We start from the raw sequence: 23009 nt of genomic DNA, 5'->3' as shown, positions 1-23009 counted from the left end.
GATGCTTTCGCACTAATAATTAAGTCATAAATTAATTTCCAAGGTTGGTTCTCCTATTCCAGGTCTCAAGTTGTAGAAAAATTTGCTCCACTGTGAAGTGTATAAACCTTGTGATTCATAGACCTGTACCCCTGGGGCTAACAATATATTATATGTTAATAAAAAATTTAAAAAAATTTTGCTCTGAAAGCCCTAACACTATAGATACATAGAAGTATTTTATCTCTAGTATCACAAAGCACAGATACATTTAGAGGGGAGAACCCCCTGCCTTCCAGGGCTGGGACACTGTGATGACTGGGTCACCTAAATGGGAATGCCACAGGTTTGTAAAAATGCGGATTCCCTGGGATCTACAGGACTGAACAAGGGTCTTGGGGACTGAAGCCTGGGCATCTCGGCATTTCTTCTTTGGTCCCCAAATGAGTCTTAGGTACCACAGATCCTCCGGGCTTGGGGATCCCTCAGCTTCTATGCCGCTGGAGACCCTTCATCTCATGCAGCTTTTGCTGATTCAGTCTGTGATTTTCAGGACTTCCCAAATATGTAAAGACACTTAAGAGTCTTTCTGGGAGGGTTTATAAGTGTCCTAGAAAAATGAATGCTGCTATTAGCAAGCTTTCTAGGGTGATGATGGTTCTTTGAAGTCTAAAGATGATGGTGATGATTAAAAAAAAAAATGCTATTGTTAGTAAACTACTCCTTAAGCAAAGGAGACTGAATTCGAAGCAGATGAACAGTTATGTAGATTTGTTTTACAAAATATGCAATTAAAGATGTAAAAATGTGTTTTTCAAATAAAAAAGCATATACATGATTTTAAAAACTTTATTAAAAAAGTATAGGTCAACTCCATAATTAATCTTCATTTATCTATTAGTCGAAATGCATCTATTGGTTGAAATATCTATCTCTAATTAAGAAGAGAAAAGTTTTGCAGGAACTGATAACATTTTTCATTAAGGTCAACTTCAACTTAGTACACTTAACATGGGCCAATTTATTTTAGTTCACTAATTATATGTCATCCCTGTTTCCACAGAAGGTATTTCAGTAGATAAAACTGAAATGCCCTACTTTTTGTCTTAATGCTTTAGAAAACTTTCTTTCTGATTTTACTTTATAGTGTTTTGTTTTGGTCTTTTCTCATTAATTCTGCTGAATTGTTAAGTGTGCAAGTATTACCTTTGTATCTATGATGTATCTATTATATATCTGTTGTGATCTGGGCATTGCACTAAGTACACTTAAAAAAAAACTTTATTATTTCTTTTAGAGCAGTTTTAGGTTCACAACAAAATTGAGAGGAAGATACAGAGATATCTCCTATACTCCCTGCTCCACACATGCATAGCCTCCCCTGTTATTCGTATCAGAATATACCTCAACAGAATACCTCAACAGAGTGGTACCCTTGTTATAACTGATGAACCTATTTTGATACATCATAACTACCCGAAATCTGTAGACCCTTAGGGTTCACTGTTGGTGTACAATCTATGGCTGTGAACAAATGTACTATGACATCTATCTACCATTATAGTATCATGCAGAGTATATTTATGCCGTAAAAATACTTCCTCTGTGTTCCGTTCGTCTTTTTCCACTCAGCCTCTGGCAACCTGTGATCTTTTTACTGTCTCCATAGTTTTGCCTCTTCCAGAATGTTATATAGTTGGAGTCACACAGTATGTAGAGTGTTCAGATTGGCTTCTTTCACTTAGTAATATGCATTCAGTTTCCTCATATCTTTTCATGGCTTTAGAGATCATTTCTTACTATCACTGAATAATATTTCATTGTCTGGATATACCAGTTTATCCATTCACCTACCAAAGTCGATCCTGGTTATGTCCAAGGTTGGACAATTATAGATAAAGCTGCTATAAACATCCATGTGCAGGATTTTGTGTGGGCCTTTATTTTCAACTCTTTTGGGTAAATACCAAGAAGTGTTGTTGCTGGTTCAAACGGTAAGAATAAGTTTAGCTTTCTAAGAAACTGCCAGCCTGTCTTCTAGAGTGGCTGTACCATTTGTTTTCCTGCCAGCAGCAAATGATAGTTCCTATTACTCCACGTTTTTACCAGCATTCGATGTTGTCAATATTTTGGATTTTGGCCTTTCTAACAGATATGTAGTGGTATCTTACTATTGCTATTTATTATGTCTTATTATTGTTGTAACTTACACTTCCCTGATGACCTATGATGTGGAGCATATTTTAATATGCTTATTTTCCATCTGTGTATCTTCTCTGGCGTTGTGTCTCTTAAGATCTTTGACTTGTTTTTAAGTCAGATTGATTTTTTTTATTGTTTGAATTTTAAGAGAGAGAGAGAGAGAGAGAGAGTGTGTGTGTGTGTGTGTGTGTTTTGAATAACCATCCTTTATCATTTTTTTTTACAAATATTTTCTCCAAGTCTGTGGCTTACCTTCTCACTGCCTTGATCCCATTGGTTTTTACAACAACTGAGCTGATGGCTCAGATCAGCAAGATGAGTTTCTGAAAGGAAGCTAGGTGGGTGGAGGGATCAATGAAAAGTAAAGAAGTGGGAGCCATGAGCAATAAGCTCATTTTTAAAGAAAATTTCAAAGAAATTTTGTACTGAAGGAGCAGAGAAAGAAAGTTAGTTTGTAACTAGAGAGTTAGGTGGTAGGGTTGAGGTAAATTTGTGGTTGGGAGAGGTTTGACAATGTTTCCGGACTCCGAGAAGGGAGCCAGTGAAACTGGGGAGACTTTGCAACAGAGATGAGACATGACTGATACAGAAAGATTCCAACAAAGACAGGAAGGAAGAATTACTAGGACTCTGTTGGAGAGTTTAACTCAGGGTAAGAGGAGGGACATTTTTTCCCTCTTGAGATTGTGGGAGAGAAGGGGAGGGTCATATAAACCTACTAGTCTAGTTTTGTTTTTTCTTTTTCTTCTTCTTCTTTTTTAATAGTTTTGTTTTTTCCTAAAGAAGAATCAGGGCCATCAGCTGATGGTGAAAGAGGCAAACTTTGTGTACAGGTATAACGAAGATTTGGAACAAACTTTGTCCGGGGGCAAAGAAGCTAACTAAGGATAAGTAAAAGAATAAATCCAGAGAGGATGAGAACCGCACCTTTTTTATGGTGTGGGTGTGGGTTCAACAGTTACACAAATTTTACCAGCCTGAAATTTCTGAGAAGACTGGGAAAATGATCAATGATCTGATTGATTAAGGGTGAGATTTATTGTGATGGGTGTGGTAGAGCAGAGCTGAGGTGATGAATTGTTTTTTCCAGGCAGAATGGGGAACGGAAGGGAGGCCAAGAGGGGTATGATAAATTGAAAGAAAAGAGAAGAACTGAAAGAGAATAAAAGTTTCAATAGCTGTGAAGAGCATTGATAATCCTGACAGAATTAGAAGAACTGTAAGTTTAAGGAAGTAAAAGGATTCCTTAAGAGCTGGGTAGTGTTTAAGAGATGGAAAGACTGGCGTAAGTTCACTTAACTTGAGCAATCCCTAGAGTTACAAGGTGAAGGAAATCATGTGATGAAATTAAGGAGCAAGATGAACAGGACTCAGACGGGCAAAAGAATTGGACCCAATATTATTTTTTTTAAGATTTTATTTATCTGTTATTTGAGAGAGAGAATGAGAGAGAGCATGAGAGGAGAGAGGTCAGTGGGAGAAGCAGACTCCCTGTCAAGCAGGGAGCCCGATGTGGGAGTCGATCCCAGGACTCCAGGATCACAAACTGAGCCAAAGGCAGTCACTTAACCCACTGAGCCACCCAGGCGCCCTGGACCCAATATTGTTAAGGATATGATGTATCTTTAGTGTAGATATTGTGAAATTATTCACTGAATGTAGTGAATCTTTCTGGGTATAGAACCGTGCAGGGAAATGTAGTTATTCAGTGTGGCTGTCACTGAATGCCTCTTCTGCCAACTACCGGTGTGTTCTCCTAATTATGAGTGAATTTTGCCTTCACCTGGAGGCATTATTACTGGCATCTGGAGGTTATCTCAGTGTCTGGTATTGGCTTCTGTATTGCCTTAAAATGTTTTATTTGACCGTGATTAATGTTGTCCTTCTGCTCAAAATGTAGTTGAGACTTTTTTTTAAAGATTTTATTATTTTTTTTTAAATTTATTTGACACAGAGAGAGAGAGATTACAAGTAGGCAGAGAGGCAGGCAGAGAGAGCAGGGGAAGCAGGCTCCCCGCTGAGCAGAGAGCCTGATGTGGGGCTCGATCCCAGGACCCCGGGATCATGACCTGAGCTGAAGGCAGAGGCTTAACCCACTAAGCCACCCAGGTGCCCCTAGTTGAGGCATTTTAATTTTTGCTGTGTTTTTCTCTAATGTCTGAAGTTCGGTTAAAACACAACCCTGAAATTAATACAGAAGAGGAAAGGTTATGGAATTTATAAAAATTTTTATTTACTCATAATTCTATTTTAGTGATGTGATTAGTACAGGTCCAAAGTCATGACAATAAAACTGTATAGCAAAAGTCTTTATCTTTGAGCCAGTACCCAAAATGATGCAAACCCACATAATTGAACTGTGTCATAAATTGTTACTAGGCTAGGCTCAATCCATTTTGCTGTGTCAGGAACAAATCTCATCCTAGGGTGATGCAAGTATTAGAAGAGAAGATGTGCTGGCATTTAATATAAAGCATCTCAAAGATGTGATAATATCCCACAGGAGTGGGGAAGTAGTCACGTTATGCATGCAGAATAGACTTGTGACAGTGTCTCAGCTGTGGGGAATAGATGAGCCATAGGCTCTGGGGGCATCTAGTTATCCTTTGAATCATTGATATCTTACTGAATATCTATAAAGTGCTAAACATGTGTTAGGTACTGCAAATAAACAGTGAGTTTGGAAGTTTACAGTCTATTGAGAGAGACACACATGTTAACATATAATTCTAAGTGTGATCCATACTATGATAAAGAGAGGTAAAGTGTTGTAATAGGATACTTCTGGTATAAATGTGGCTATACAGACTTAGCGTTTTCCCATTCTTTTGGAGGTCTTCTAAGAGGAACGAGGAAAACAGACAACAAAAATGTAAACTCACATTTCAGTCATGCTAGAAGACATATACTAAAATATTGCTTAAGGCTACTCGAAGCTGTCAAGATAATGCAGAAACTCCACAGGAGGCAGGGGAGAGAAATGGAAGAAATAGCCCAGCAGTAGCCCATCTAAAGGATTAATATAAATAAACTTAGTAAAGAAGTGTATCTGGAGAGGAAAAGTGATAGCCACTGTCTGCTCTAGCCAGGAGGGAACAGGAGCCCTACTAGACCTACTTTGGTTCACAGAAGTGTTGTGGAATGCACATGAAAGTACTCAAAAAGTCATAGTTGTAGGGCTGTGTGTGTGTGCGTGTGTGTGTGTGTGTGTGTGTTTAAAGAGAGATGAGAAGAAAAGTTTGGCTTGTGGAGTGAAAAAAAGAAAACTTGCCCAGAATCCTATCCTCCCTTCTGATAGAAAACTCTGACAAAGAGCTAGTCCTGGAAAACCTGACTGTTATATGTTTAAGAAATGAACTAGTGTAACAGCTAGAAAAGATATCCTACAAAAAGAAAAAAAAATTCCAGTAAAATATGAACAAGACATTGTATAAATACCTAACATAAAAATAAGATTCCGTATAAAAAAATAAGTTTCCATAATAAAAAATTTTTTAAAAGATTTTATTTATTTATTTGACAGAAGGAGAGGTCACAAGTAGGCAGAGAGGCAGGCAGAGAGGGGGAAGCAGGCTCCCCGCTGAGCAGAAAGCCTGATGGCGGGCCTCGATCCCAGGACCCTGAGATCATGACCTGAGCCAAGGGCAGAGGCTTAACTCACTGAGCCACCCAGGCACCCAAGATTCCATAATAAAAGAGAGAAAAAATCCAATAAAATGTAAATGACATGACAAGAAGCAACCAAATCCATACCTGATGAAAACTCACATCAAATCAGGAGCAGAAGAACACTGTCTCAATGTAATAAAGGGCGATCTGCAAAAAACTTACAACTTGGATTGTACTTCTAGTGAGAGAATAAATTCTCTTCTCCGAAGATCAGGACTTAAGCAAGGAGGTTTGCTCTCACCACCCCAATTCACATTGTACAGGAAGTTCTAGGCAGTGCAAGAAAGAAAGAAAAATAAAACACATTCAGTTTGCAAAGAAGAGGTAAACTTTTTAGTTGTGACAGTTCGTGTAGGAAATCAGATGGAACCTATAAAAAAAGTGACTAAAACTTGGGAAATGATCTTAGCAAGGTTGCCTGGATACAAAGTTAGTATGTAAGAATCAACTGTTTCTACATATTTGCAGCAAACAATTAAAAACTAAAATTAAAAAAAAATACTATATACAATGGCATTAAAATTTGTGAAATACTATAGGAAATATAGTCAAAAAATAAACATGTAAAATACTTAGGGACAAATTTAACAAAAATATGCAAGACCTGTAAACTGGAAAATATAAAACATTGCTGAAAAAATTATATGAAACAAATAAATGGAGAGATAACCTATGTTCATGAGCTTGAAGGTTCAATATTATTAAAGTGTCTTCTCCCCAACTGGTCTATATACTTCATGCAACCTCAATCAAAATTCAAGAAAGATTCTTTTGGTAGAAATTGCCAACATTTCTAAAATTCATGTAGAGTGCCAACAGTAGTCAAAATAACATTGAAATAGAACAGTTGGTGGACCGACACTACCTAATGTCAAGACTTATTATAAACCTACAGTAATCAAGATAGTGTGATATTGGTATAAAAAGAGACATAGAGAGCAGTGGAATAGAGAGTCCAGAAATAGACTCACACATGTATATTCTGTTGTTTTTCAGTAAAGGGACCAATACATTTCAATGGGAGGAAGAATAACCTTTCAACAAATGTTACCAAAACACTTGGATAGCCATATGTCTCCCAAAATAATGAACCTTGACTCTTACTTCAGTACCAAAATTATCTTGAAATGGACTATAAGCTTTAAATGTAAAAGCTAAAACTATAAACCTTCTGGAATAAAATATAGGAAGACATTTTAGTGACCTAGGGTTTGGCAAAGATTTCTTAAGTATGATCAAAAAGCACCAGCTCTAAAAGAAGTTTTGACAAATTAGATTTCTTTAAAATTAAAAAAACTTTTGCTTTTCAAAGTACACAGTTAAGAAATTGAGAAGGCAAGCCACTGACTGAGAGAAAATATTTATGAAACAATATCTGACACTAGACTTGTATCTAGAATATGTAAAGAACTTTTAAAACTCAGTAAGAAGACAAACAACAAAATAGCAATTATTTGAACAGACACTTCACCAAGCAAATATACATATGAACATAAGCGTATGTCTACATAAAAACTTGTATGCTCATATTCGGTTTGCTTACAATAGTCAAAAACTGAAAACCACCTAAATGATGATTAATAAGTAAAGGACAAATTATGGTCTGTCCAATCGGTGAATTAGTACTCATCAAGAGAAAGGAATGAACTATTGATTGACATAGCAACATGGTTTAATTTCAGAATAATTCTTCTAGTGAAAGAAACCAGAAAAAACTTTCATGCTGTATTATTCCACTTAATAAAAATTCTAGAAAATGAAGATAACCTATATTGACAAGAGAAAGATCAGAGAAGGTAGGAAGGGGTGTAGAGAGGGATTGCAAAGGAGCACAAGGAAACTTTTGGGGATGATCAATATGTTCATTATCTTGATTTTTATGATGACTTTATACATATGTCAAATCTTATCAAAGTATACACTTGAGTTATATGCAATGAACTGTATGTCAATTATTTCTCAGTACAGCTGGAAATGTAAAAAAAGAAAGTGTTGACACAGATCAGAAGGAAATTTTACATACGTATTTAGAAACAAGTTTTTACTTATTAAAAAAAAAAAAGTTTTTTTTATGAAGGAAGACCTCAAAGAAGAAATATAAGAACTTGGGAAGAGATGTTGAAACAGCAAGAGACAATGAAAATGAAGCATGATTTGGTAGAACTCAAGGGAGAAATAGAAAAAATAAATCACACAACTGGAAAGAATACAAAGGCAGATTATCACTCTGATAAACACAACGGGGATATAGACCAGGGGTCAGTGAAGTATTGCCCATTGACCAAATCTAGCCCACTACCTATTCATGTGTGGCCCTTAAGCTAAAAATGATTTTTATTTATTGGATGATTAAAAGAAGAAGAGTATGCAACAGAGACTATATGTGGTCTACAAAGTCTGAAATATTTGCTATCTAGCCCTTCACAGAAGAAGTTTGCTATCTATCCCCTGCTATAGAAGATAAATGTGAAAAAGCAAATAAAATGAATAGAAATTGGGAAGGACCTCTTATAATTACAAAGAAAATGATAATGGAAGTAGGAAAAGGAGATTCAGTATTTGCATAGCTGGAGTACTGAAAGAAAAAGTAAGGTAAGAACACATTTTTAAAGATATAAATCAGGAAAACTTTTAATTAAACACAAAAAATCTTGAAGCAGCATATTTGAAATAGACCACTGCATGGTTAGGGTAAACTATCCCAAGAATATATGACCATAAGACATATACTAGAAAAGTTACTCAACTGTGCAGAAAAAGGTAAAATGTTTTGATAAATAGGCATAAAGATCAAATCACAGAGACAAAAAAAATCAGGTTGGCTTCAAATTTTCTACAGAAAACTTCACTCGGATGATAGTAAAGTAAGAACTATAAGACCTTCAGGGAAAGGAGGTATAAACCAAGAATTTTATATTCATCATACCATCCTTCAGATAAAAAGCCTACAAACAAATAGTTTTGAAGGCAGGAAAACAAACAAACAAACAAACTCAGGAATCCCTTTTAGAGGAAAACAAGATCAAACTTCAGCCAGCCAAGAGATACCTGAAAATTCTACAGCAAGAAAAGTGGAATTAGCCACTGACTATATTTAACTATAGGCTACAGACCATAACTATAGTTAAACTATAGGCTAAGCTATATGGAACATTAGGTAGCAAACTGAATGTAAATTCCCTGGCAACGTAGGAATAATTCAACCAACAAAAAAAGTCAAGGATGGAAGAAGGTGAAAGGTAATTTGTTTGCTTCATCTATAAAAAGATGGAGAGACATTGAAGCAATTTAAGCATACTTTTTGGTACTGGTGTAAATACGAAGAAAGAGAATACCAGTAAACAGTGGAAGAAAAGAAGGTAGAGAATATAAATTTCATCATCATCCAGGGTAGGAAACTTATATTTACTGTCTAAAGATGGAAAGAACTAAGAATAAGAGTTTTATAAAATTATCATTGTAATGGTATCTCCTTGGGGGGAAAGAAAAATCCTCCATAGTATCAGAAGAAGTATCCACACAAAACAAAAGAAAATGGAATGTATCATTAAAAACTTACGATAAATTTTTAATAAAAACAAAATAATATGACAACTAATACCAACCACATATATGGTATCAATAAATGCAAATGGCCTAAACTTTACCTTAATAAAGAACAAGGAACTTGAGTTTGCATCACAAGGCAAAGCTTGATCCTGTGCTGTATAGAAGATGCCCATCTTAAATGGCAATTCAGAAGGATTTAATGTGTGATCTCAAACAGATGTACAAAAATCAGATAGGGGTCCAGCCTAATATTAATTTGGAATTCAAGAGAAAAAAACTTTAAATGACCAAGGAAGGGCATTAAATTAGACTAAAGTCTTCAGTTTTTTTTTTTTTTTGAAGATTTTTTATTTTATTTATTTGACAGAGAGAGAGAGATCACAAGTAGGCAGAGAGGCAGGCAGAGAGAGGGAGGGAAGCAGGCTCCCCGCTGAGCAGAGAGCCCGATGTGGGGCTCGATCCCAGGACCCTGAGATCATGACCTGAGCTGAAGGCAGAGGCTTAACCCACTGAGCCACCCAGGTGCCCCTAAAGTCTTCAGTTTATAATAAAGATGTATCCATTATGAATCTCTCATATCAGCTAACATCGTGTTGAGTTCCATAAAGCAAAAAGCTACAAGTGATACATGGAAAATGAGTCAATCGTGCTGATAATAGGAAATTTTAATTGGCCCTCAACCTAGGAATGTCTAAACAATCAATAATATATAATAGTCTTGTATACATAATTGATATATACTCTCTACTCTCAAAATAAAGAATGTACTTTTTATCACTGCTCTTGAAATAGTCACAAGGATGACTATGCTGAGCCACCAAAAAGCCTGGTGGAGATAGTGGACAGTGTCTATCAAAATTACAAATGCATATACCTTTTGATCCAGAAATTACACTTTAAGAAATTGATTATGTATACATAAATAAATATAAAGTTATCTATTTATAAAATTACCTATTTTACATGTCATTATAAAATACTATGTAGAATGAAATGTTGAGAAGACCTAAATGTTTATCAGCAGGTCTGGTTAAATAAATTTTTATATAACAGTACATTATTAGAATATGATGCATCTGTAAAAGGAAATGAAGAAGTTTTTTAAGTACTAGTAAAGATCTCTAGGATGTATCCTTTGTGCAAGAGCAAGATATAGACTGTGTGCATAGTATACTCATAGTATACTCAAAAAAGGTAGGGAAAGCTTATTTATATATGCTTCTGTATGAAGTATAAACAGATCTCTGGAAAGATAAACAGAAAAACAACAGCAGTGGAATGTGAACTGGACAAATGAAGAATGGAATAGTACGGAGAGTTTTCAAAATATACTTTTAAAAATGTGTGTTGTTCCATGTGAGTACATTATCTGCATAAACATCTAAAAAGAAACAATGTTGTGGCGTTATAGAAGATAAAGCATTAATTCTTCTCTGGGGGACCAGGCGGAAGGGAGCAGAAGCAAGTAACACAAGATTATAGAAAATAGTTCAATCAAAAGATGGTAAAAACCTTAAAACAATATGGTGACTTGAGGCTAGAGAAAATTCCTAATTTAAAAGACATTTAAGTGAAGAAATCTACAAGACTTCATCACTGATAATGTGGAGGGTTGAGGATGATGATGGACCAAAGATAACCTGGCTTTGGTGTCTGGATGTTTGGTGATGTCACTAGTCAGGAGGGGGAATGCATTAGAAGTACCGGTTGAAGGCAGGTGCAGGTATAGAAGCAAAAAAATTCTGTTTTGGAAGGGTTGCCTTGAAAGGTATGTGAAGTTTATAGAATGTTCCAAGAGGCTTTTGGGTCTCAGAAGAAAAGGCACTATTTCAAAATCTGTGCAGGCCATCCATCTCGAAAAATTTTCATCAGAGCAGAACCAACCCTTCGTCAGTCAGAACTCCCAATTTTCAGAGTCAGGTACTTACAAGAGGAAAGGAAATGTTGTGTCCCAGAGAATCTGGCCACTGAGCTGTTTCCCACAAGGGTGTTTGTGGTCCAGTAAACATGAATGGTTGTACTACCACAAAGGAGGTCCAAGCAGACCCCGAACCAGGCTCACATCCCAGGGGGAATGAACCTGAACCTGGGGGTAGGGCCTGTATCATTCTTTATCTTCTCTCGATGTATTTCATGAACATCTCATCATTTTAACGTGGCCATCATCACATCAAAATGTTAGCTTAAAAGGCACTTCTTTTACAGGCAGAACAAATGCTTCCTCTCTCTGTCCAGCTGCGCCTGTGAGCACAAGCAGCATCCCGGTATCAGGGGCACCATTGAGGTCAGTCTGCCCTCAAATGTGCCTTGACGCTCCAGCCCCGAGCTCTGAACTAGAGCTGTTGCTGAAGGTCAGGATTCATTCCAGGTGCTGGGACCTGCAAGTGCGGAACAGAGGGCCTCCAGAGAAAGCAGACAGGGGCTGTGGAGGCCTGTTGGATATAGTGGTACCTGAAATTGCTCAGGAGACATCTGATCTGTGATGTTTGACAAACCATTGCATTCTCATTTTACCTGGTCACCAGTCATCACAACAGTGTTGGAATAGATCTAAACTACAGCGGACCCCTTAAACAGTTATCAGTGAAGGTGTGCAATCTTGAAACTCCATTAAGAAATTAAGACTATTGGATTATTGTAATATTCCAATTGAAAGGTTTTTTTACTTACATTCATCTAACCATTTTCCCTCCATAAAAGCCTCAGTTTGTACCAAGTAGGATCACCGAGTTTACTACTACCTGCCGAACTTCAACATCTAAGGTGAGTAATTAAAGTAGGATTTAGCCATTTGTGTCATGTTTCCCATACGAAGGGTAAGACTTTATCAAGGGCCACATGTCACCATGGTTAATGAGGCTCAGAGAGTGAAGCACTAACACATATTTTTAACTACCACTATTTTTTTGTCTTATTAGAGTGATACATGTTTACTAGGAAAAACTTAGAAAATAAAGTAAATAAGAGATAAATAAAATTTAAGTCACCCATAGTCTTACTATCTGGAGGTGATGACCATTTGAAATATTTTAATGTATTTTCCATATTTTCTATGGTTATATATGCATATATGTGTATATGCAATCGTATGTATAGAAAGATACATTGATTCAGTCTGTGGATATATATTTGCCTAGAAATTTGTTGTATATGCAATTCCTACATTGTTTCTTGTGGTTCCTTTGTGTTCTATTATATTCCTCAGATGTCTGTTACAATCTAAAATGGAAGTTTTAGTATTTTTTTTTTTACCTTTGGGGTTTTCAGTTATACCAATCACACACGAACATGTGCACACACATACGCAAAACTACAATTTTAGTTATTTCTTAACATGCAGATGATAGGATTGATCACCCCAGCCAACCCTTAGCTTGATTACTGACTTTTTGCTCCAGAGAACCAAAGGCAAGTAAACCTCTGTTGGGAGAAAGTCAGGAAGCATACTATGTTCTCAGTCTGTAGTCTTCTGCATCCACAGAATCAGAAGTGTGTTTTTTTTTTTTTTAATTTATTTATGTGGCTGAGAGAGAGACAGTGAGCGAGGGAACACACGCAGGGGGAATGGGATGGTGAGAACAGGCTTCCCACAGAGCAAGGAGCCTGATGCAGGGCTCAATCGCAGGACCCTGGGATCATGACCTGAGCCGAAGGCAGATGCTTGATGACTGAGCCACCCAGGCATCCCAGGATTAGAAGATTTCTTGGCTCAGGCCTCCTCTGCTGAATCAAATTCTGAGTGAGACCTTCCGGTGGTATATATTTGCTAAAGCCTATTTTCTACGCTTCTGCTTTTTAAAGTTTTTAAAGTGTTTATTTAATAAGTATCGCCTAATGTCATAAGGTTTTGAGGGAAATGATGATTATAAATAAGCTGACTCCCCAAAAATGAAAGCATGTTCTTTGTTATTCCAGGAAAATACAATAACTCAGAAAGTCAGGCCTAGGGGCGATGACTGGAAGCAGGGGTCCCTTGCCTCCTTTGAGCTTCGTGTCAGCCACAGAAGCTGGAAGAGAAGCACAGAAGGGACAGACTCTGATGTGGAGTGTATTACAGATGCTAAAATTATGAAGAAGTCTCCACAGAAGAAAGCAAAGCCTCAGCAGCCCAGACGTCCAGCCACCCTGCCAGAAAACGTCAGCCCAGCCCAGAGGTCCCAGGTGTTTTTCTTTTCTTATCCACAAAACATATAGTCATTCACTTATTCCGGAAATAGCACTGGGCAAAGGTTCTGCTTCATTTTCACGTTTTTAAAGCACTCTAATTATAGCATGCGTATTGTCAGCGGAGTTTCCAGGACAAGGTCCCAATTTCTATTTTTTTCTTCTCTATTCTCTTTTGGAAAAAACGTCAGAAGGCTAATACCAGCACATCAGTGCACTGTGTGGTGCTCAACCAACTAACAGGGCCCTAAGAATGCCTACATGGGAAAAGGATTTAAGATATTTAAGAAAAACATAATCACATAGGATGAACCTATAATCTGGGGGATTCTGCATTCGATGCTTTATAGCAAAAATTCTTAGCCAGATTTTATAATAGGTACTTACCCCAGTAGTTGAGGTTCTGGAAAAATGGGATATAATCTTGACAATACACTTAAGTGGTGGGACTGATTTTAACAAAGGCACCACCCCACAATATCCAAATGAGTTTGTTATTTTTAAAAGAATCACTGCACTTTCATTCTTACAGTATAATTCTTATTTAATCCCTTTTTGAGAACTTGCTCTCAGATTTAGCATATATTAATAAGAATACCTATGATTCGGTGGTCATTTAACCTATGCCAGATTCAGTGGTGGATGATAATAGACAATATCTCACCACCATTTAAAATCTTTTATAAGCCAAAGTGCATTGCCTACCTTATCTGCCTTGTTCATCAAATTTGATTTCTAATGCCTTTTTACTGTTTCCCCAAATTAAATTTACTCTTAAAGGGTAGAGATGGGCCACCAAAGAAAATATTCAAATAAATTGCCGTAGGCTCTGAAAGCCGTAAACTAATTTGATCAGCAAATATCTACTGAACTTTGCTCTGTGTGAAGATACTGTGTTAAGCATTGTGGGAGACAAGATATTTTAGGCATGGTTCTTTCTAAAGGAATTATTCTGCACAATTGTTACACTGCAGAAATATCTCACATGTTCTTTTGTAAAGTCTTTGGCAAATGGTGTATAGATTCCTCTAGAAAATCTTTAGTGACAGAAATGTATTACCTCTGGAGGTAGCATTTCTCATTCCATTTTTGGGTAGCTCATTCTCTTAAAATATCTGAGGACCAGTTCCCTCTAATTTTGAAGTTTGGGCCCTAAATCTTCAAGACTGTAGAGAAAAAAAACTGTCTACAATCGACAGAATTATTGGTCACAATTACTTTGAATTATATACATACAAGCTCAAATATTCATAAGACATTTATTTAACCTTTGCTATGTCAAAAGTGCTGCATGTATGTAATATAAAAAGTAGTTATGTCATTTTATAGCCCTATCTCCTTTAAGCCTGATTTCCACTCATTAACTGGGCAATTTCAAGATTTGGGATTTGTCGACATATTTTATGAGTAGGTTTTATGCTGTAAAAACGTAAGTGATTAAGAAGTTGAAGAGTACCTTGGTGTTAAGATAACACATTTTAGAATATAGAGATTCACTTAGTGTGGTGTGTGTGTATAAAATCATCTATTAAGTGCCACTCAGTATGCTAGCCAACTACAAGGGATTTAACTGTGAGCAAACCCACATACAGTCCCTAGTTGCATTAAACTTACACGGAGACAGACAATCCGATAATTAGACAAATGTAAACTGCTACTGTGGCAGTTTTTAATGACTTAGTAGCATGAGTACTTATAATAAGGGATTTGACCCTGCCGGGAGGGACTGAATGGGACAAAGTGGTGAAAAAATCCTGTGAAAGCAATGGCTGAATTTTTAGGATTGAATTCCAATTAAATTGGTAAAAAGAGAGGAAGAGCATTTCCAAAGGATGCACACATACGCTAAAGAAGGATGCTGGTGAATGCAGAGTACCTTAAGAAGACAAGGAAGCTCTGGTGGGGTGGAGAGATGGAAAGGGACTGTGGGGGTGAGAAGCTTAGGGAGTGACCAGAACCATGCAGGTCCTACAGGCTTTGACAAGGGATTTTGCATTTATCCTAAAAGCAGTGGGACACCACTGAAAGGAGGTGGTATGATCAGATATTTCTTTAGAGAAGATTGTTAGCTGAGTATGGAAGCCTCTGGTGAATGTGGGCGGAGCCGTCAGGGGGCTATTAACAGTGGTCTCCTAGGGGAAAACACTGGCAGCTTGGGCTGAGGTGATGGCAGCCAATCAGAGGAGGGGGTGCATTTGTTCATTGTGTGTTTGTCTTGAGGAGGAGACACTGACCTGTGCTGGCAATGTATTAGGTACAGAAGGTGAAACAGAGGGGAATGTTAAGGACTACAGTGTTTTGGGGCCCTGCACCTGGTTCGATGGTGGCTCTGTTCTTTAAAATAGAGAATTCTAGAAGGTGGCTGGGTCTGTTGGTGGTAAATCAGTTTGAGACCTCAAAGAGGACATGCTGAGTGAGGAGTAAGGGTAAGAAGAGAAGAAAGACTGGACAGAAGCCTGAGGGATTTTACCATGTAATGGCTAGCTGTAGGGAGTAAGTGTGTCCAGGTGATGGTGAAGGAATGATTGGGCAGGAAGAGGACAAGCCAGGTGCTTGTTTCCTCATTAAAGCCAAGAGTAGAAAATGTAAATTCAAGGAGAGTTAGTCAGAGAGGCTAGCTTCTATTGAAAGGCCTAAAAAAGTCCATTTATTTAATGACTTAGAGATAATAGGGGTGATCTCAGAAGAATTTTACTGTTTTTGTTGGAGTGAAGGGGGTATAAACCAGATTGGAATGGATTGATTAGCAAGTGGAATGTGAAGACATGGAGATAGATGGATATCAACTCTTGGAAATGCAAGAAAATTTCACTTCAGAAGATATTCTATACAAAAATCTAGAATTGGGGCAGATCAGGAGACTGGAATTCTGTAACATTTGAAAAATGAATTTAACCAAAATTTAAACCTCAACTGAAACAACTTTGAATTACTTGAGGAATATTTGCCGTAAATTTCTAATATTCTGTCCATTTAGCACACTGGGCATTACCACTACCAGAGGAGGCACGGGAAGTATCATTAATTTTAACATTAGCCTAAGTAGATGGAATTAGGAAGACAGATATGCCCAAGTCAATCTTATAATGTGCTCCAAAACCTTGATAAGAGTAGCTCTGGAATTAGCCAATGTTTTAACTTAAATGTACCACAATTCAATTTTATTAACACAGGTGATTAATTAATTGTTCATTGTTAATTGCTCTTCCTAGAGAATTGTTTTTATCACCTCCTTGTGTTTCTCAGAAGGTTCCACTTTCCTTATCCTCGACAGCTTTTCCTGAAAGCAGGGCTCCCAGTAAAAATAATATTCCTATTGTTTCCTACATCTGCAGCTTTTAATTCCCTTTAATGTTCTCTCAGTGTCCTTCTTGAATTCATTCCCGCGAACAAACATACGCTAAGCATTTCTGTGGGGACAGGTGCTGAGGGTGCAGAGGTTGACACAGTTCTTGCTCTCGAGAAGCTGAGCATCTACTAGTAGCCATTCCAGTCAAAGGAGACCTTTCCCTGCATCATACATTTTTCATACCAGTTGTTTCCCATCTTTTCAAGTATGAAGACATCTTTTTAAAAAAATGACACAGAGATCTCACATAATAATAGGCATTGTCCATCTACTGATTAAGAACTACATAACAGAAAGCCATTATAGATATTTTGAAATGAAGGTATATCTTATGTCCCCACAGCAACATCTACCTAAATTTTAAGAACAACGTGTATATCCACATGAGACGTATTTATTCAGTGTATGGGCAGTAATTCATGAAGATCATTTGATTCACTATTGAGGCTTGTAGTCTGCAGCACTAATATCACACTTAATTTGCCTTATGATACTCTTATTTTATTGTTGTGTATTGTTTTTTAACTTTTACAAGTGCTTACCTAAATCATATACTTCTTGAGGGCAAAGATCAGAAATTGAATTTTCCGTATATCCCACAGAAATTTGCTTCTTTTTTTTTTAACATTTTATTTTTTTAAAGATTTTATTTATTTATTTGACACAGAGAGAAATCACAAGTAGGCAGAGAGGCAGGCAGAGAGAGAGGGGGAAGCAGGCTCTCTACTCAGAGAGCCCGATGCGGGGCTCGATCCTAGGACCCTGAGATCACGACCTGAGCCGAAGGCAAAGGTTTAACCGACTGAGCCACCCAGGCACCCCCAGAAGTTTGCTTCTCTACAGAAGTGAATAGAGGCTGAATGAATGTGGTTTAATATGTACCAGTGATTGCTGCTAACCCTCATATATTTCCTGTTAATATCTTGCCACAGGCCTTTTCCTGGGAAATTAATAGGAAGGAGAGTCAAAACCTTGTGCAGGAATCTAAGGCTTTGATTGAAGTTGAAACCAGCAATGGCGATTATCCAGATATAATCCTGGTGAGATAAATTTCATAGGCTAAATGACACCTTGAGATTGATTTGCATTCATGAAAATTAGAGGAATTCAAGAAGCATGTCATACTAGTACCTCAAAGTAATCAAACATTTAATTGAATAACCTAGTTTTTAGGTGAAGAAACAAGACTCAGAAAAGTTAGTTACATATCCAAGGCTATAGAAACTAGTGAAAATGGCACTGGAACTTATACATTCTGACAGCTAATCATGATGCTTTTCATTTGAGTTGTTAGGGTGAGAAAACTTTAATAGTATGCAAATCCATACAATTTATGTATATATAATATATACCTGCATATATATTATATATAAAATATATATGTAAAACTTGAAGATCATCCTGAAATCTACATGCCCAGATCTAAAGCATATGACCCTTTCTGTAATTTATAGCAGGGATCCCCACCAAAAAGTGTAATTCTCAACTGACTTACATTAGGCCACTGCCAGAAGCCCTAGAGAAATCTATTGAAGAAATATAGATGTATTTCTGTTTATTCACCTAGATTATGTATCCCTGATTCTAACTTTGGTAGTCACTATCAAAGGCCTTTGTATCTGACTATCCTGTAGATCCCAGCAGACTTGCTTTGCCTTATTGATACAGGTGTGAAAGAAAGCCTTTGATATTTAGGAAGAACTGACTCCAGGACTGGCCATGTGAGGAACACTGCATCTTACTGTTTAACACTGCCATGTTAAAGACATTGTCCATTATGCTGTTTAGTGTTCTTTGCACTGTAATTTAAAAGTTCATTTAGATATTAGAATTTAATGTCAGGAAAAAAATCTATTTGGTGCTTCCTTTTGTTAGAATTTGAATTATATTGCTTACTATATGAGTTCTCTTTTTACTTTGATCGCCAAGGAGCTTATAGCTAACCTTTAAATAAGAATAACTATAGTCACCTACATGGTTGCTGTTTGTTGACATGATAATATGAGGGAGAGTATTTAGAAGGGGGCCTGGCCTTGCCTGAGTAGCTCAGTTGATTAAGTGTCAGACTCTTGATTTTGGCTCAGGTCTTAATCTCAAGGTCATGAGATCAAGCCCCGCATAGTGCTCCATGCTGGGTGTGCACCCTGCTTAAGATCCTTTCTCTCTGCCCCTGCCCAGTGCACGTGCGCATTCCCTTTCTCCCCACCCCTCAAAAAAAGAAAGGGGCCTGGTCTCATTATACCTGTCTTTAGCTGAGGTATCTCAGAATGCTCTTTGGAATTGTGCATTAGGTTTTATTTACCAGTGAGCCAGTAAAGACAGTATATCTTCTGACTTCAGCCTAATTTCTGTGCCCATCAGCAGAAAATAATTGTCAGAAAGTACATGGCATAACAACAATGGAGGTTTTATTTTTTTATTTTTCCATTTTACTTTATTTTATTTCTTTTCCGTGTCCCAAAATTCATTGTTTATGCACCACACCCAGTGATCCATGCAATACATGCCCTCCATAATACCCACCACCAGGCTCACCCAACCCTCTACCCTCCTCCCCTCCAAAACCCTCAGTTTGTTTCTCAGAGTCCACAATCTCTCATGGTTCATTTCCCCTTCCAGTTTCCCCCAACTCACTTCTCCTCTCCATCTCCCAATGTCCTCTGTGTTATTCCTTATGCTCCACAGGTAAGTGAAACCATATGATAATTGACTCTCTCTGCTTATTTCACTCAGCATAATCTCCTCTAGTCCCGTCCATGTTGATATGTTGATACAAAAGTTGGGTATTCATCCTTTGTGTTGGAGGCATAATACCCCAACAATGGAAGTTTTATTTAAAAAATGTTTTCAGGGCGCCTGGGTGGCTCAGTGGGTTAAAACCTCTGCCTTCAGCTCAGGTCATGATCCCAGGGTCGTGGGATCGAGCCCCGCATTGGGCTCTCTGCTCAGCAAGGAGCCTGCTTCCCCCTCTCTCTCTGCCGGCCTCTCTGCCTACTTGTGATCTCTGTCTGTAAAATAAATAAATAAAATCTTTTAAAAAAATGTTTTCATGATGGAATATTTCAAACATAATACCATCAACTCCCGAGTGCCCATTTCCCAGCTCCACAGGGACCAACTCTGGCCAGACTTGTCTCATCTCACATTCTCTACCTGCCCCCTTAATCCCAGGTATCACATGGCTTCTTGAGTTAAGAGGCCATCTGAAGGGATATTGAGAAGGTCTAGGAGTCATTTGTGAAAGGGAGCAGGAAAAACCTTCATTTTGACAAAAAGGAACAACTAAACCCAGGAAGAAAGGAAACACCAAAGTATTTTTCAAAAGGAAAAGAATCAAAATGTAATTGGCAACCAGAAGGGAATAGGAAGTACAACTGGTATTGGAAAGAACATGGTTTTGCTGTCCCTGTGAGCTGTACTAGTCACTGCCTGTTTTCCACAATCCTGTCAGCACGTTTTTCATGTAGCCATCCCTCTGTCACCTTCCTAAGCTTTGCATACAGCTTTTAGTGAGTACTTTTTCATAAGCTAGGTATGACATTTATATTATAATTGTTGTTTTCTTTTTATGTAATATTTTTCAAGTTTTATGTTATTCGTGTGTGTGGTGGGGGTAGGATTTATTTGTGCCCTGTTGATCCTCATGGGACGTCTGTTCTCAAACTCAGGGTGCCTGATTTATTTATATAAATATGAATTATCCACAGGTGCACATCAATTTCTGTGTTAGGCTGTCGTTATGGTAATTCCAGTAGGAAATAATTGCTTCTGAATGTTTGTCTGTACTTTCTTAAACTCACAAATTAGAAAAATGATTCTTCTTAACCCCTGGCTTTCTACCCAGTTCTCTTCACCCTGTAGTGCTTCCGTGTGTGTGTGTGTATCTATACACATGCTTTAATTCTGACCCCGTACCTGTCTTGTGTATAGAAGGGAGGCACTCAGCCAACAGTGCTGCAAGAGATTATCACTTAGAGAAGAATTAGCTACTACACAGGACTCATCTCATCCCCTTGCAACCAGGTGGTTTTATTATTTTGGTGAATTTACTGAGGCCCAGGTCCTTTTTTTCTTTCTTTTTTTTTTTTTAAAGATTTTATTTATTTGACAGAGAGAGAGAGATCACAAGCAGGCAGAGGCAGGCAGAGAGAGAGGAGGAAGCAGTTTCCCTACTAAGCAAAGAGCCCGACTCGGGGCTCGATCCCAGGACCCTGAGATCATGACCTGAGCCGAAGGCAGAGGCTTTAACCCGCTGAGCCACCCAGGCGCCCCCTTATTTTCAAGTGTAATAGGCTTAGAAATATATGTTCAGCATATCAAAGAAAGCCCATCATCGCACAGGGATGGTTTCACATTATCCAAACTGATGAGACCATTGTATAGTATCATAATAGCGGCACACACTGACTTACACCATGCATGCTCCTTTTGTGCCAATCTGCATGGGCTGGCCAATTACGGTCTGACACTTGCTGGTGAGTTACTTGCCTGAATATTTAAAAGGCTTCCAGCTAAGACAGGCTGCCATGTTGACCTCCCCTAAAAGCGTAACAGTGACGATACTACCCACATGACTGTACCACGAACGCCACAGGCCCTGTTCCACCTGTGCTCCGAGGAGTGTATCTTTTTCATATTGTATGGATAAGGAGTCCGTCTGTTAAGCGCCCTCTTTTCTTTGCTGTGTCTGTCTGTCTGCCTTTTGAATGGATTTTTTTTCATAGTAGCGTACTTCATTTTTCTCTCTTCCAAGTTCCAGGCGCACCTCACTCAGGCTGTCCTACTGACGGTTGTGCAACTTTGCCTGAAATGATGAGAGTGTTGATGGCTTTTCAGGTCTCTCCTGAATCTGACCACCACTGATGACTGCCGCAGTGTTATCATTCATTCTCCCAGATGTGTCATATGCTGTGGCTTAGGGTTACAGCAGTTTGACCTGTTTTCCTAAGTTCTTCCTTCTCTCACTCCACCTCGTTCTTGACTGAATTTTCTTCATATTCTTTTCTCTCCAAGGCCTATGGTCTATGGAAGCTGTTTTTTTAAGAAAAACTATTCTTTTGTTTTATTTCTTTTCTCATTGAGGTATAATGCTCATTGTCCAGTCATTTTTAAGGTTTGTCTTCTTGTTCTACACCGTGTCTCACACTTAACATGCTCCCAGATCATCCCTGTGGCCCTGGGCTTCATTTTCCTTTTCTCCAGTTGCTTCTGATCCCATAGTTTGCTGGTGTCACCTCTGTGGCATTGTTTTTCCTTCCTGATACTGATTTATTCTTGCCCTTCTCGCCAGCATGGTCCATTCATTTTCAAATTTCATGCAATGAGAGAGTTCTTAGTAAGACCTTGCATGTCATTTGGCACTGTGGAAGTCTCCAACTGGGACTCAGTTAAAACTCTAGGCGTTTTCTAGAGATTAAAAAATTGTCATGGAAATAATGAGGAGTTTTTAAAGAACATCTTAAACCTCTTCAGAATGCCCTAGGTAGCCTCTCCGTTGGACCCTTAGAGACATTACATATGGGGTTATCCGTCTGCACTGTAGCAAACTTCTTTCATTATTTTTCATGATCTTGTTATCACAGGTACAGTTCCCTCCACCCCTTCAGGGTAACTGTGATGATCCAAATTTATTATCTCTGACCCTGTAAAACTGTATTCTGAAATTCTGTTGTGTGTCTGCCTGTGTATGTGTGTGTGTGTGTGAGCGGGGCGAGCCTTTCCTCTTTCTTTGTGGCCATGATGAAATTCAGGTATGGCACTTCACAAAGATCCTCTCATCTAATTCTTCTTGCAACCTGAGGGGTAAATTCTCTTCTCATCCCCATCTTACAGGTGAGGAAAATCAACTTGCTCAGGTTCACACTGCCAGGAAGTGGTCACCTTGAACCCTAGCCGTTCAGCTTGAGCTCCCACTTTTTTAACCACATCTCCTTGTGACTTCTCACTTTCTCTTCCATCTCCCCGCACTGTTCCCCACATCTTTTCACCAGCCCCTTCCACACAGATTGGTTGGAGTACACAGATACACTTTACTCAGGGGCAAGGATTTCAAGGGACAAAGAAATAACACATCGATTAACATTCAGCATTTTGAGTT

General features: G+C 38.1%; 1 protein-coding gene across 1 annotated transcript in view; it reads left to right on the top strand.

The window, feature by feature from the left end:
• Window positions 1-23009, top strand: part of MORC1 (MORC family CW-type zinc finger 1) — a gene marked incomplete at both ends in the record, with an annotated part of 175129 nt that overhangs the window by 117944 nt on the left and 34176 nt on the right. Inside the window, 3 exons of the mRNA XM_080799256.1 lie at window positions 12100-12162; window positions 13315-13560; window positions 17845-17952. Of these exons, the coding sequence (XP_080655382.1) occupies window positions 12100-12162; window positions 13315-13560; window positions 17845-17952 (417 nt within the window). The remainder of the gene's footprint in view (window positions 1-12099; window positions 12163-13314; window positions 13561-17844; window positions 17953-23009) is intronic.

This window comes from Martes martes, assembly GCF_963455335.1.
Source record: "Martes martes genome assembly, chromosome: 1".
NCBI classification, from domain to species: domain Eukaryota; kingdom Metazoa; phylum Chordata; class Mammalia; order Carnivora; family Mustelidae; genus Martes; species Martes martes.
The sequence above is the reverse complement of the archived record's forward strand: the minus strand, read 5'-3'. Positions and strand labels throughout refer to the sequence as shown.